This window comes from Drosophila simulans, chromosome 3R, assembly GCF_016746395.2.
Source record: "Drosophila simulans strain w501 chromosome 3R, Prin_Dsim_3.1, whole genome shotgun sequence".
Taxonomy (NCBI): domain Eukaryota; kingdom Metazoa; phylum Arthropoda; class Insecta; order Diptera; family Drosophilidae; genus Drosophila; species Drosophila simulans.
The window spans coordinates 13711017-13725402 of NC_052523.2; the positions used below are offsets into that span (position 1 = coordinate 13711017).

At 51.9% G+C, this 14386-nt stretch overlaps 4 protein-coding genes across 4 annotated transcripts; 2 read left to right on the forward strand and 2 right to left on the reverse strand.

Annotated features, from left to right (window-relative positions):
- Nucleotides 1-272: 272 nt before the first annotated feature.
- Nucleotides 273-1494, forward strand: LOC6728361. The gene has a single exon (XM_002103673.4). It carries the CDS (start codon nt 384-386, stop codon nt 1440-1442), a length of 1059 nt encoding a protein of 352 aa, XP_002103709.1. The 5' UTR covers nt 273-383; the 3' UTR covers nt 1443-1494.
- On the reverse strand, nt 1474-8915 carry LOC6728362. The gene is made up of 11 exons (XM_039294998.2): nt 8412-8915; nt 7942-8346; nt 6110-7827; nt 5572-6050; nt 5335-5509; nt 4746-5279; nt 2742-4682; nt 2551-2686; nt 2296-2492; nt 2056-2218; nt 1474-1994 (listed from the first exon to the last, which is right to left on the reverse strand). Exons 1-11 carry the CDS (start codon nt 8539-8541, stop codon nt 1816-1818), a joined length of 6057 nt encoding a protein of 2018 aa, XP_039150932.1. The 5' UTR covers nt 8542-8915; the 3' UTR covers nt 1474-1815.
- A 211-nt stretch (nt 8916-9126) lies between these two features.
- Nucleotides 9127-10884, forward strand: LOC6728364 (xaa-Pro dipeptidase). The gene has a single exon (XM_016176846.3). The coding sequence runs from the start codon at nt 9309-9311 to the stop codon at nt 10782-10784; it is 1476 nt and encodes a 491-aa protein (XP_016034983.1). The 5' UTR covers nt 9127-9308; the 3' UTR covers nt 10785-10884.
- Nucleotides 10881-14354, reverse strand: LOC6728365 (palmitoyltransferase ZDHHC6). The gene is made up of 5 exons (XM_002103677.4): nt 14186-14354; nt 13210-13394; nt 12292-12373; nt 11712-12232; nt 10881-11657 (listed from the first exon to the last, which is right to left on the reverse strand). The coding sequence occupies exons 1-5, from the start codon at nt 14244-14246 to the stop codon at nt 11223-11225; spliced, it is 1284 nt and encodes a 427-aa protein (XP_002103713.1). The 5' UTR covers nt 14247-14354; the 3' UTR covers nt 10881-11222.
- Between the last annotated feature and the right edge of the window lie 32 nt (nt 14355-14386).

Sequence of the window (14386 nt, forward strand, 5' to 3'; positions counted from 1 at the left end):
CAACCTAATTTCTTATATCAAATTATAGAAGTAAACGTGTTTTTTCTTTAAATTTTAAACTGCTATTATATGATAATATTCTGATATATACTTAAAACCTAAGAAACGTATTAACAATTATATTAATGAAATCTTGAAAATGTTCTATTAACATTTGAAAATTGTATATCTTTTTGTAAACATAATTTGGAAACCACTTTTTCATATTTGAAAAGCATTCAAAATTCGAAGATTTCTGAATTTTCGAAACTTGCGGCTAAGAACGCACTGCGCATGTCCAACAATTGAATCTCTCACATGTACATGCCCAATTTCCGTGCACTGGATACAGCAATTGTGCAAACGGTTTTTCGAGTCCAACTCGCCAGGAATAATCCAATCCAATGATGCACACTTTCGAGAACACCTTCATCCGCGGACCCTCGCCATCCTATTCCGACGATGCCAACTCGGAGAACGCGCTCTCTGTGACGCTGCCCATTGGAGGAGTTGTGCCGGATTTGGACTTCTGTCGCGACGACTCCAAAACGGATACGGGCGACTACTTCGATGAGAAGTACAACAGCGACAGCTGCTCCCGCCTGCATCCGGGTCACCAGGGACGCAACACGTTCGCCTTCTGGACCATCGTGGTGCTGCTGCTGGTGCTGACCGTTGGCAATCTCCTGCTGACGCTCACCATTGTGGGTGTGCTTCGCCTGGGCAAAGGTGTCCAGGGCATGGAGGTGATACCCGAGGTGGATGTGGTCAAGTTCTACGGTACCACGGACTTGGAGCGCGTGCAGACCAACTCGATTGGTCAGATTCACGGCTTCTCGGATGTCCCCGTGACCATCAGCAGTGATGCTGGCGACGGTGAAGGCGGCGTCCACGTGCGCGTCTTCCGCAATGGCAATGGAGCAGCCAGCGAGCGTGATAGGATCGTCCTGAACAGGGAGGGTATCCTTGTGCAGGCCACGAACTTGTTCGAGGTCAAGGACCCCGTCGACAAGCAGCCCATTTTCACCACCCACCGTCCGCAGTATAACATTCCGGGCGGAGTGGAGGCGCTGCAGGCCAAGGTGGTGAGTGCCAGCGGCATCGTGAGTCCCATCGACGAGTCCCTGGTGCTGGAGAGCGATGGTCGCATGGCCATTAGGGGATCGGAGGGCGTCTACTTCGACGGAGCCAGCGTTGACATGCAGGCCGAGCACCATGTCCTCATCAACTCCACGCAGGGCGCCACCATCCTGGAGGCGGGCACGGGTATCTTTCTGGACATGGACCGCATTCCCATCGTCAGCTCCGAGCTGGGTCTCCGCACGGGCAGTGTTCAGTACAAGATTTGCGTGTGCATGCCGCATGGAACGCTCTTCCGGATCGCCATACCCAGGGTGCACAACGGACCCAAGATCACGTGCGCCCACTTCAGCGGCAAGGACGATCCCTGCGAGGTCAACTAAGCTCGTTTGGAAATAAAGAACAGCGTTACGATTATCGTATCCCTAAAACAAATGTTACGTAGCACTTTTTATTTTCGAGGAAATGTACAGGATTTAATAGAGCGTTATGTGAAAACCGAATCTAAGTTTGCATTGCAATGCGAAGGATGATCCATTTGGAGCGCGGGGCGGGGCGATGTGGGGCGGGATGATGGGGTTTGTGGCTTTAGCTTTGAAAACTAAAAACTTCCGATTAGCCAGATATAATACAGAGATGGTGTTGAATTTGCTTAATGAGAATGTACACAATGAGGCGGGCGAGCGGCAATTCAAATCCAGAATGAAGAAAGGATTGGCGCGCGGATTAGCCAGCGTCCGTCCGGATGGGGCTAACCTAAACACCCGGCGGCGGTTGCGGTGGTAGTGGTGGTGGTGTAAGCGGCGACTGAGCAAGCTGGTGGCGGGTCTTGGACGATCTGGGAATCACGCCGGCCAGATTGTCCGGCACCATGCTAAGAAGCTCAGCTTCACTTAGATGCGCCAAACGGCCTTTGCTCCTCGGCTTCTTCGATGCTGCAGGAAGGGAATCGTTGATACTAAGGCCAATTGATATTTGAGTAAGCAGCTGACGTACCAAATGAACTGGTTGCGGTGATGTCGTCCTCGGGATTGTACTCCTCGTCTCCATCACCAGCACTGGAAGGCAGATCAGTCTTGTCCTTGATGCTGGCCAGGATCTTTGAAAGATTCGCCGGTATTGATATGGCGGCTAGCACATTGGATGAGGACGCGGATCCCTGGGAAATAAACGAGCAGGGATAATATGAATGCAATGGATTGGAAATATTTTGGGTCATCTGGGATCAGCACTTACTGTGGGCTCCACTTTAAGCAGGCCGGCAATTTCCATTTGCTGCGCGGCTATTTGTTTGTTGATTTCGTTCACCTGCCGTTCCAGATCGTTTGGCCTTTGCGGAGCACTCGGCACCAGTTCGTCGTCGGAGCCACCAGGAGAGTAGGGTTCATCGGCGTCGTTCGCCACCGGTGGCCGTGGCACCACCTTCGGGGCAGCTGAAGGTACACAATCATTAGAAACAGACTTTTACGGATGATTTACAACTAAACTTACTTTTCTGCAGCTTGGCAATGGGCGCCTTGATAATGGCATCGATGTCGAACTCATCGTCCTTGGAGCTGGTGGAGTGAGTGCTGATCTTGCGCTTGGGACTGCTCTGCGCCGGGTGCGAGGTCGAGCTGCGAGATCTCTGCAAAGGGGAATCATAGTACATCCTTTCAATATGGAATAATTTGCTTCCTTACCTTTGCCACTGCTTTGCTACTGATGGCGGGAACCGGAGTAGGCACAGACGGAGTCGATGGCGCAGCCTCTGCAGGTCGCTTGCTGAGACACCGCACAATGATGCCGAGCAGCGTGTTGGGTCTGTGCGCTTCTTCGTAGAAGGGAACTGGCTCCGCGGTCTGCAGCGCTGGTGGCAACTTATCGCCGCTGCCCAAGGGGAATATATAAAAGTCGCGTATCTGATCCGAGTCCACACCCAAGACGCCCAGCCGCTGACGCGAGTCCAGGTATTCGAAGAAGAGATCAAACTTAAACGTTTCGCTGGGCGAGGCGGGGAATATGTTCACAATGACCACTTCCTTTGTGGGACTCTTCTTCAGCTTCTTGATGTATTCCCAGACATTGACGCGGGTTATGCGACCGATTACGTCCATCTGACTTGGCATCAGTTTACCCAATTGCTGGCAGTTACCCTGCACGGGATACATGACGATTTCGAAGTCGGCCAAATCGATCATCTTGAGAGTACCGGACCACAGTGAACTCGTCGTCAGGCCGTGCAAGTAGCGGGAGTAGTTGTCCATTGGCTCAGGTGCCTTCAAAGAACTCGGAAGCGTTGGAAGTGGCTTGGGCGACGGCTTTGGTTTGCCTAGATTCGCCGCCTGCTCGACTGTTTTCTCCGATTCCAGAATTTGATCAACCAGGTTGTAAGCATTCGCCTCGCTTTTCTTTTCCGCCGTCTTTTTGGGTACCGGCGATTGGTCGTTTTCGTCCCTCTTCTTGGGCAAAGGTGAGGGAACGACCTCATCCCTTTCCCGGCTCTGTTTCTCGCGCGATCTATGCTCACGCTCCCCGCCGCCTGGCTCTCCTCCTTCGTTGTGGTGCCTGCGATGGCGCTTATCGACGCTTCGACCCCGACTATTGGAACGACTTCGACTGCGCTTTCGATGATGATGCTTGTGGCTCTTGTGTCGCTTTTCCTTCGATGAGCCCGTCTTTTCCCTGGACGTGGAACGTTCCAGTGTGGAGCTAGCCGGCTCACTGACCAGCGACGTCTGTTTTGTGTCCGCCATAGATGATGATTCATTGATGACCTCTTCGGGCAGCGTGACATCCACCTTGGTGGCGATTACCTCCTCTCCCTTGTGGGTTTTCACCACATAGTTTTGGGCACATGCCAACATGTCCAGCTCGGACTTCTTGATCATGTCCAACTGGTGACGGTTTTCCTCTTCCCGCCACTTGGCCAACTCTTGGCTGGCCAGCTGTTCCGGCGTCATCCGCACCAGCTGCCTGGGCTCCACTTGCTTGGCACAAATCTTTTCGAAAAGCGTTCGGTTCTTGCGATCCTTTATGTTGAACATAAGCGATCGATACTTGGCCTTGTACTTGGCTCCCACGTCTCGGCCAAACGAGTTGAACATTTCCAGCTCCACGTTCTTGACAAACTGATCCACCTCAAGCACGTTCGGCCACTGAGTCGGTGGCTGGCCAGAGTTCACCTCGGCAGCCCGGGCTTCTTTGATTCGCGCTAGTAGTTGCTCCCTGAGGGATCGCCGGATGCCGATTCGAACCGGCTCGGGTTTGCCCGCTGCGCTACGATTAGGGATTGGCGTCTGTACCGCAGGTGTTGTCTTCTCTTTATCCTTTTTGGCCAAAGGACGCACGGAAGAGATTCCAAGTGGGTGGTTTGCCTGAACTGTGGTGTGCTGCGGATGGGACACTTTGGCAGGAGCTTCAAGTGACTTTTTTGCTACTCCTAGCGCGGCGGGTTCTGATGTGGAGGTGGTGGCTTCCGGTGCCCGTTTCAGCAAACGCTTCTCTGCGTCGATTGCCTGAACGGTTCCCGAGGGCAGCACCTCGAAGGTGGGATTCTCCTGAAGCCATTTCCGAAACTGATGCGCAGAAGGGGCCATGTGCCCGGTGATTACGCGACCACTTTTACGCTCAAACACGTTAATCTGCAAAGCAAAGTGTGCACATTAATTAGTATAGTTCTAATTGAATTACCCTTTATGGCATACCCGTTCCACTTTTGACACAGTGTCCGCTTGCCTCAGCACGTCCTCAAACAAGTCCTTCTTCTTGTTCTTCTTGGCCTCCAGGGAGTTGTTCAGCGAAGGCTGTGCACTGGCATTCTGTGGCAATGGGCCTTTGGTAGCAGCATGTGCTTGAATTGCACTTTGGGCATACTTCCGGATACACTCTTCGCCACAATAGACGGAAGAGCTGCTCGCCGGTCGCTTGCAGACCACACATAACGTCTCCGAAATTCGGTTGCCAGGTGATGGGCCCAGTCTGATAAAGTTTAGTTGCTGCTGCTGCTGCTGCTGGTGAGGGACTGCACCGGTTGGGAACTTCTTGACCGGCTTTACCATTGGCATACGCATGGGGGAACTGGCTACAGTTACGCCCACCGGCAGTGTTCTTCTGGGAGCCGAAGGAGCCGCGACCTGCATTATTTCTGCTGTCGTAGTTAGTACTTTGGTTTCACTTGGCCTCTGCTCAGGTTGAGTGTTTGGTCTGGTGACCAACATGTCTGTTATTCGTGGTTGGCTCTACAAAGATAACGAATCAATGAAAGCTAACTTTATGTCTATTGTATGACTTTACCCTCTCCTCCTGCCTTTTGACGCATTTGGGGCACTTCCAGTCGATGCCCTTGTTTTCCATATCTGTGCCCATCGCCTTGGTCACCCCCACGCATGTGCCGTGGAACCAATCCTCGCACAAATCGCAGCAGATCATAAACCGATTGTTGTGTGGTTGACGACAAATGCACCAGAGCCTAAACCAAACAAATAAATAATTTTCAATATGCATCTATGAAATATCCAACTATAATCTTACTTGTTGGGGTCATCGTCATCCTCCTGAGACTCTGAAGCGTCGGGATCATTGTTCTGACTCGAATCAAGCTTCTTCGATCTTCTGGGTGCCGTTGAACGTCTGGCCATCGATGGCTCTCTAGGATTGGGTCGTTTTAGCCCACTTCCCGGCTGGCTATCATTGCTCAGGCTGCTGGTATTGAGCATCTGATTGATGCTCGCATCCAGCGAAGATTCACCGAACGACAGGTTGCCTGCATCACTGGAACTGGTCGTAGCCATGCCCGGAGCTGCAGGAAACTGTGCTCGTCGCTTGGCCCGCGTGGTGGGGGCTTCAATGGGTGGCAGGTATATGACCCGACCGTTGCCGCGCACAACCTTTGCGGAGGAGGGCAGAGTGCTTGCCACGCTCCTCGAGGGTGTACTGCAGGCAATGGGCAATGAGGTCATCGATTGTGCGGGCTCTGCAAGACTTGCATTCGGCAGTAGGTTAGTGTGTGCCTGTAACGGAGCAATGGAGTTAGCTAACAAAATCAATAATCAGGATGTTCTACACTTGCCTGTACTTGCGGCAAGTCTACGGCCTCAATGGACGTAGGCATAGATACGATGGCGTCTAGGGTTCCTGGCTCTGTGCTAGCCAGTACTTGCTTAACCACCTCGGCCTCAAACTGTTTGTCCTCCTCGATGAGACCGACCACGTGCTGGAGAAAATCAGCTGTAATCTCATCCTCGTCCGCCGTATCCATTATATCATTCGGATCTGCTACAGCTGCATGTCCCACTCCCTGCATCTCTGGAGCCGGAAAACTATGTGTAGGCAAGGACACTGGTGGTGGATCTAGATCCGCCGCTGTACTCTCCAGCATCTTAACCAGTTTCGGTATATCCTCGTCCGCATTTACCACCGGCTGCTCCACAAGCGTGGACTTTAGTAGCTCGTCCTGCACAATCGAGTTGATCAGATCGAGCTGCTTGTCATTTTCTGCTGCCAGCTCGGAGGAACTCTGGTGCGTCTCGATTACTATTTGGGCGGGCAGTTTATGCGACTGAGCTGTGTCCACACCGATGGGCATGAATCCCTTGGATGGGGTATGCGCCTGAGCAGGAACCGGAACCACAATTGGCGACATCTGCTGATTGTAGCTCGATCTCGGCGTGCTTGGCGACATGACGGCACGGTGTCGGAGTGGATCTGGCGAAGATTTGGTGCCTGCATTATTGTTCTCACCCAGCAAAGTGTTGAGATTGGTAAACACTCCTTTGGGACTGGCCATATTCTTGTTTATAATAATCTCTTTAACTTCCTGCGGCGAGTTAACGATCCTTCCCAATTGCACGGCAGGCATACGACGAACATTGGAATTGGCCGGTGTCGTTGGCAGTGGAGGTCTCTTCACAGGCAGCGATTGATGTGTGGGCCGGATTTTGAGAAACGATGTGCTTGGAAGACCTCTGCCTAGGGCAAACACTGCGGGCACTGATTTTGTGGCAGGCATCTGGATGATTTGCCCGATTTGCGGCGCCTTCGGCTCCAAAACTTCCTTGCGTTTCTTCAGCTCGGGGAAGTGCTGCGGCGTTGTGGGTGGCTGAGGCAGCGGCTTCATTGGCTTGCTTTGAGTCTGTCTAACCACCTTTTTAACCCGTTTCCTCTTGTTCGGATTACGTCTACTGCTTTGCCTCATATCGAAGTCCATGTCACTGTCCCTGTCGTTGTCCGATTCCTGGAAGTCATCGCTCTCCTCACTCATTTCCTCCGTATCGTAGGCCTTGTCGGCATTTTCCTCTTCGGCGGGATCCGAACTTTGGGCGTCATCATCATCTTCGATGTATTCCTGCACAGGCGGAGCAATCACCTTGACTGGAGCACGAGTGGGCCTCAGTCTGGCATTAACCGAATTGTTCGCGATAATCTCTGGCTTCTGTCTTGGCAGTGGCGATTGGATGGGCTTGCGGATCAGCTGCACCTTCGGTTGCAGCTGCGCTGCCTGCTGAACTTGGTGGGGCTTGACGGGCAGTCTCTGGACCTTGACCTGCACCGGGCTTAAGGGAATGGCCTGGACTCGTTTTTTGGCATTGATTAGCTTGACACTGCCCGGTGCCTGCATTATGATTTTGCGGCTTTGGGCCTGCATTTCCATGGCCATCTTCTCATCGCGCTTGTGGTTCTTCAGCTGCTCTGGCGAGGTAAACGGTGTGTAGTTGTGGTCGTTGCGAATAACTTCCATTAGAGCGTCTGTCTCCGCAGTCCTTTTGTAGACGGAAACTCCGGCAAGCTCTGTAAATAGAATACAAATCAGTTGAAAGCTAAAGTTCGTTTACTTTCGTTGTGCTCGAAATAATGATGTTGCTTTGCTTAATCATTTGGACCACATCGATGTACGTTATTTACTCAGTGCATTTTTCACAACCATATCAGCCGTGCTGTCCGCATAAAACTGCTCCACTCGCAAGCCCACGATTTGTGGACGCTCCTTGGGTCTGCGGCGCTTTCGCTTTTTGATGGCCTTGGGCTTTCGGCCAACTCGCTTGCGGGTGCGCGGGGCATCGGCTTCCGTCTCCGTGGATTCGCTATTGTTGTCGTCGCCGGTGTTATGGTTCTCCTCGTCGTGTTCATCCATCTCACTGGCATTATCGCCACCACTTTGGCTGCCATTTTCACTGTCCAGCTCCGAGTCGGTGGCGGTGTCCATAAAGTTCGCCAGCTCCTCCAGCCGCTCGGCTTCATCCTGGTCCACCATGCTCGGCGTCGGCGATGTAATCCGCACCACGCTAATGGTGGAAATCGATTTTTCCTCTGCAAGAAACCCATGTCAGTGTGGGGAGCAATGAGCGTGTGTCAAGCCTATTGGACCCACTTACCCATGATGTTCCCAATGGCACGCTCGTCGAAGGAGATTCCGCTCTTGCTGTAGACCACAACCAGATTGGAGTCGGCTTCGGCTGCCGCCGGCCGGGCGCTGGGCGCCTCCGTAAACACCGAACTGGACATGGCGCCAACTGCTCGTGATCCCCGCTAGCGGCGCATTGGAGTCGGCAGCCCACACAGCGTGTACTTTATTAGCTTGGAACAGAACAACGACTCATTTGTTGTTGCATCCGCCGCGTTGTGACGCCGACATTGAAATTGGATAGTAGGTGGAAAACGGTCACTGGGCTGCGTTGGCCCGATTGTTAATACTGGTGATGCTCTGCTGGCTGTGCCCACAAGCTGGCTGTTATTTTGTTGAGATTCGAGAGCTGAATTCGTTGCTGTTTCGCGTTAAAATGCAAATTTTTCTCAATTATGAAAATAAAATTTGCAAAAAAAGCCACTTCCAGTGTGACCAGACTTGGGAATGCTACCGATGCTGTAGGTTATCGATAGTTTCTGTGCCTCGCTGCGCGGAACTAGTTTCAATTGCTAGCTCATTTTGATCTTTGTTTATTTAGGTAAATCCTTTATTTTTAAAGTTAGCCGGCAAAAAGGAAAACCGTAGGAAAAATAAATGAATTTAGCTAATTAAAAATATTAGAGATTATGTTAAAAAAATAATAAAACTCACGATCGGCTTACAATTAATTTAAGCTTGTTTTTTTCGCGTTCAGTTCTTGGTCATACTGTTGCAAAAACAGAAAACAAAAAACACTGATAAAACCCACATAATTTACTGCCTTTGTTAGCCCGGCTATTGGCTATTATCAGCTAATCTTCTCACTTGCTCGAGCACTCATTGTTGTCCAGAGCGCCAGTTAAACTTTGTCCTCCGTCGCAACACCATGGCCGCCTTTCAGATGGGATCGGGTTACGCAGTGCCCATGAGTCTCTTCCGCAACAACAGGGATCGTGCTGGCAAGGCCATCCTCAAGGAGCTGCTGCCGGGCCTCAAGTTCAACGATGGCAACCTGCTGGTGCTCCTCGAGGGCGGCAAGGACCAGAGCCTGTACAACACCGACGTGGACTACGTTTTCCGACAGGAGTCCTATTTCCAGTACTTGTTCGGTGTCAAGGAGCCGGGCTGCTACGGCATCCTAACCATCGATGTGAAAACTGGTGCGCAGAAGAGTGTTCTCTTTGTGCCCCGCTTTCCCGATGAGTACGGCACCTGGATGGGCGAACTGCTGGGGCTGCAGGAGTTCAAGACCATGTACGAGGTGGACGAGGTGTATTATGTGGACGAAATGAGTGTTTATCTGGAGGGGGCGTCGCCCAAGCTGATACTCACATTGAGCGGCACCAACAGCGATAGCGGGCTCACCCTCCAGCCGCCCGACTTTGCTGGCAAGGAGAAGTATGTGACTGACTGCGATCTGCTGTATCCAATTCTCTCTGAGTGCCGAGTGATCAAGTCACCCGAAGAGATCGAGGTGCTGCGCTACGTGGCCAAGGTATCCTCGGACGCGCACATCAAGGTGATGCGGTTTATGCGTCCCGGTCGCATGGAATTTGAGGGCGAATCCCTGTTCCTGCACCACGCCTACTCCGTGGGCGGCTGTCGGCATGCTTCCTACACCTGCATATGCGGCAGTGGAACAAACTCGTCGATCCTGCACTATGGACACGCGGGCGCACCCAACAGCAAGCCCGTCCAGGACGGTGATCTCTGCCTGTTCGACATGGGAGCCAACTATTGTGGCTATGCGGCCGATATTACCTGCACATTCCCGGCGAATGGAAAGTTCACCGACGACCAGAAGTTCATCTACAATGCCGTGCTGGATGCCCGCAATGCGGTCACTGAGTCGGCCCGTGACGGAGTCTCCTGGGTGGACATGCACAAGTTGGCGGGCAGGGTGTTGCTGCAGCGTCTGAAGGATGGCGGCATGCTCAAGGGCGATGTGGAGGAGATGCTCGAGGCAGGTGTTTCCGGCGTGTTCCAGCCACATGGCCTGGGCCATTTGATCGGTCTGGATGTGCACGATGTGGGCGGCTATCTGCCCAAGGAGCCCAAGCGCCCCAGTGAACCGTGGCTGAGCAAGCTGCGCTTTGCCCGCATCCTCAGGGCCGGCATGTATGTCACAATCGAACCCGGCTGCTACTTCATCAACTGGCTGATGGACCGCGCACTGGCCGATCCGAACATTGCTAAATTCATTAACGCAGAGATGTTCAATCGCTTCCGCAACTTCGGAGGTGTGCGCATCGAGGACGATGTGCTCATCACGAAGACTGGCGTGCAGAACTTTGCGATTGTGCCGCGAACGGTGGAGGATATCGAGGCAACCATGACCTGTAAATATGATTCGCCTGTTTAAAGCTTTTAAACTATATTCCACGAGAAAACATATGTAATATAATCTGTATCATAATCAAATTATGGAATACCCAATAAATGAATAAGGTCTCATCAGTTGACATCTAAAGGTTTGTCAAGTTTCTATGGGAAACTTTAAAACAATACTTTAATTATACATATGTATTTATATTTTACTTTGTCGCCATGAGATTTACGCTGCATTGGCTATCTGGAAAAGATAAGCGTTATCTGCTGATACACAACTGGATTAATTTCGATTCACATCAGCAACTGATACCAAACTTTCGCGTTATTTATTGGTCGACAGTGTTAACAGAGCAAACGAGACGACGGCCTGGCTAAGCGTGAAACAGTCGAGTCTCCAAGCGGAATCTAATTCTATATACAAGCCGAATGTGGCACAGAATGCCAACGATTGATCTCTGCCCGATCCGGGCTACATGTACTTTTTGGCATGTCCATTTCGCTGCTGCTGCTTCAAGTGGCTGTGGGCGTTGCCATTCTGGGCCAGAGGTGCTGTTGTCTCGCTGTTGCCATCGCCGCTGCCTTCATGGACCGCCTCAATGACCTCAACGGCGCTGCGTCGTGGGAACCAGCCGCGAATGGGACCCTTGCGTTGGCGCTTCTTGACGCCAGCTAGCTCTTGCTCGGTAAGCACTCGCTCGCCGAACAGCCAGTGGTTGCGGAAGCGAGTGACCTTAATCATGTCGTTGGGTCGCAGGCTGATGCGTGGCTCATCGGAGCAGGGAGCGGCCACACAAACACGCCAACCCTGCGAGAAGATCGGCAGCCAGCGGCCAGTCACTGGTCTTGTGCATCTGAAGGTGCGGGTTCGAGCTCGTTTCTCCTCCTTCTGAGCCAGTTGCTCGCGCTGCAGGGGGTACATGTTAATCTGCGTTCTCTAAATACAATGTCCAATACTCACCGTCAATGTATACTGATCACAACCCTCCACCACTGGCCACTCGATGCCATCGCCTCGCTTTTGGCACTCGTCGTTGAATACCAGTCGCAAATTTGCTCTCCAGCCCAAATCGTAGGGATATAGGAACTCGTCGTCGCAGTCGGCATTCCTATATCGGCGGTAAATGGCCTTCTCCACTATCCAGATCTCTATGCCCGTCTGGTTGTTGACAATCGTCTTCAGCTGAATGAACAGCAGCATGCTCAGGCCAATGACGACACCGATGGCCAGGCCCATGCCCAGAATGCACATGATGATGCTGAGCAGCGTGAACTGTACGCTGGCCAAGTGCGCCAGTCCGTGGGTGAGATAGTAGTAGCGGTAGATGCCCCGCCAGAAGGAGCAGCACAGCACCACGGTGCCCTGTAGGCTGCCCAGGATGGAGAAGAGCAGGAAGTATGTGAAGTAGGCGTGGTTGGCCCAGCCAACGCAGTGATTGATCCACGGGCAGTGGTGGTCCATCTTCTTGACGCAGCGATCACCTAAATGGGAAGATTCGGTTTTCGATTGTTCATATGCAAATCATCTTAATCTCACTTACACTTGCGGCAATGATGGGAGCGTGGTGCCTTGTAGCCCTCACACTTTTTGCAGTACTGCAGGAACTGGGCGTCCTTGGGATCCTGTCAAAAATTAAAATTCATTAAAATACGCAGCGAAAACGAGCATATTATTCGTGATTTATGCGCGTTTCCCGATGCCGTCAGGTACAACAAAACCTAACGACGCACACCTCATTAGGTGACCAACCACACCCTCCCACCTTCCATCGCCCGTGGGCCACTCAGCTAGCCAAAGAAATCCGCCCCTCTTGCGTCTGGGCTCGCCTACAAAACATTTATGCAAATTCGGGTAATTGCATTACGGACTTTGGGGCCCGTAGAGTGCGTTCGCGTGCAGGGCCCGGACCGCCCGGCCGTAATGTGAGGAGTCGCCGCTAATAAATTATATTTGGGTCGCGCTACTGCCACTGCCGGACAAAATGAATGGTGGTCGAAAAACGTTACAGCCGTTGGTGGCCATTGCACGACATCTATGCATACTACGGACCGGGTCCGGATTCTTTAAAATAAATTGCAGCGTTTAATTGGCGCGGATTATGCGCGATAAGCAGTCACACACGCCAATGGGCCGGGTTGGCCCATTTGTCTGGCCTGGAAATCGGACATGGAGACCCCGTTGAGAGCGAACGCCAACGGAAAACTCGGCACCTGCTCATCGGACGCTAAACAATTGCTTCCGCCGTGGAATGACGATGCACAAAGAAACGGAGAAACCACCCCCTGGACTAAGTACTTTGGCAGTTCGTGACGGGTCAACAGTTATTCGGGCCAAATGGTGGGCATTATCAATGGTAACAGGTGGCCCGAACTAGGCGGAGGCGGTTGACAGGCCATCGTGTCACAACAAATGTTTCACCACCATGCCGTGTGCCGTGGGCTTCTGGTTCTTGGGTTACCTTGGGATGCCACTGTTTTGGCATCAGTCCGGGACCAGTCAACGTGGCCATGACGTAATTGAATGTGGCCAGCGTGGAAAGGAGCAGGAACAGGGCCTGGTGGGCGAATCCGGCGAATGATTCATTTGGCGGCCACCACATCGAGTTCATGTAGAGCGTTGTCAGCGTTATGCACTTGATGATGCCTGAAAGCAAAGCGGTAGATAAACATTAGTGTGATTCATGCACGAAAATTTGATACATGTACATATGTAGTTAGAGGGACCTAGCCCTGTTTATTTTTTTAAGTTTGGATGGGGGTGACTTTGGTGGCCATGCTTCGCTTGGCAATTGCGTGCGGAGGAAATAAGGGTCATTTATTTAGTTTATTGTCGCTTTTCGAGTTGATTAGCCGGCTCCACGGTCCAGTAATGAGTAATTTCGGCGTTTCTCTGACTGATTCCGCCGAGTCCTTTGCGAGAGCAGCAACAAGCGACCGGCGTCTAATAAAGCCATTATGCCGAGAACAATGGTATATCAGTTCGATATCGCGGTGGTCCGGAAGTCTTATGCCGTCTGACCCGCCGGCAGCCAAACGTCCGATTTGCACGCCATGTTCGGTGGTGGCTCCGTGAAATTCCCGATAGGCACCAAGGACCAGGGTTATCCGGGGGCAATAAAAGGGCAAACGACACACAACTAAAACGCAATTAGCACGACACATTAGGCAAATTAAAAGTCCCTGGTGGGTGGACAACCGATTGGAACTCCTGCGTGCGGTGTGGGTGGCATATGAAACGCGATATGTCGCAGCCATATCGTCCAGTGTGGGGCGTGGCCGGTGCAAATGCCGCCCACGTAATTGGACCCCATATAATGAGCAGTTCTTTGGCTCCACTTTCACCAGTGTATATATTCGCAAATTGGGTTGGAAGGGATCTTCCACACAGATGTCCTTAGCATATCACCAGCTATCACAAGTGCGGTCAACACTTACTAAGGGCGGTAATGGGACCCCAGTGCAGGAACCGCCGGAAGCCGGATATTTCAGCACTCATAATCTGTGTATTCTCGCGTTGGCGTCGAAATTGCTAATGACCAAAAGGTAAACAACGAAGGCAGCCTAACAGCGATACCGATAACCAACTAATCGAAACAAAATGCTGTCGGTGTGACCGTGCCCAAATAACTGGAAAAC

Coding starts and splice junctions, on each gene's coding strand:
- LOC6728361 (XM_002103673.4), top strand. CDS start 384: ATGATGCACACTTTCGAGAACACCTTCATCCGCGGACCCTCGCCATCC.
- LOC6728362 (XM_039294998.2), bottom strand. CDS start 8,541: ATGTCCAGTTCGGTGTTTACGGAGGCGCCCAGCGCCCGGCCGGCGGCA. Junction 5,510..5,571: donor GATGACGATGACCCCAACAA/GTAAGATTATAG, acceptor TGTTTGGTTTAG/GCTCTGGTGCATTTGTCGTC. Junction 1,995..2,055: donor CACCGCAACCAGTTCATTTG/GTACGTCAGCTG, acceptor CCCTTCCTGCAG/CATCGAAGAAGCCGAGGAGC.
- LOC6728364 (XM_016176846.3), top strand. CDS start 9,309: ATGGCCGCCTTTCAGATGGGATCGGGTTACGCAGTGCCCATGAGTCTC.
- LOC6728365 (XM_002103677.4), bottom strand. CDS start 14,246: ATGAGTGCTGAAATATCCGGCTTCCGGCGGTTCCTGCACTGGGGTCCC. Junction 12,374..13,209: donor CAAAACAGTGGCATCCCAAG/GTAACCCAAGAA, acceptor AATTTTTGACAG/GATCCCAAGGACGCCCAGTT. Junction 12,233..12,291: donor CTCCCATCATTGCCGCAAGT/GTAAGTGAGATT, acceptor CTTCCCATTTAG/GTGATCGCTGCGTCAAGAAG.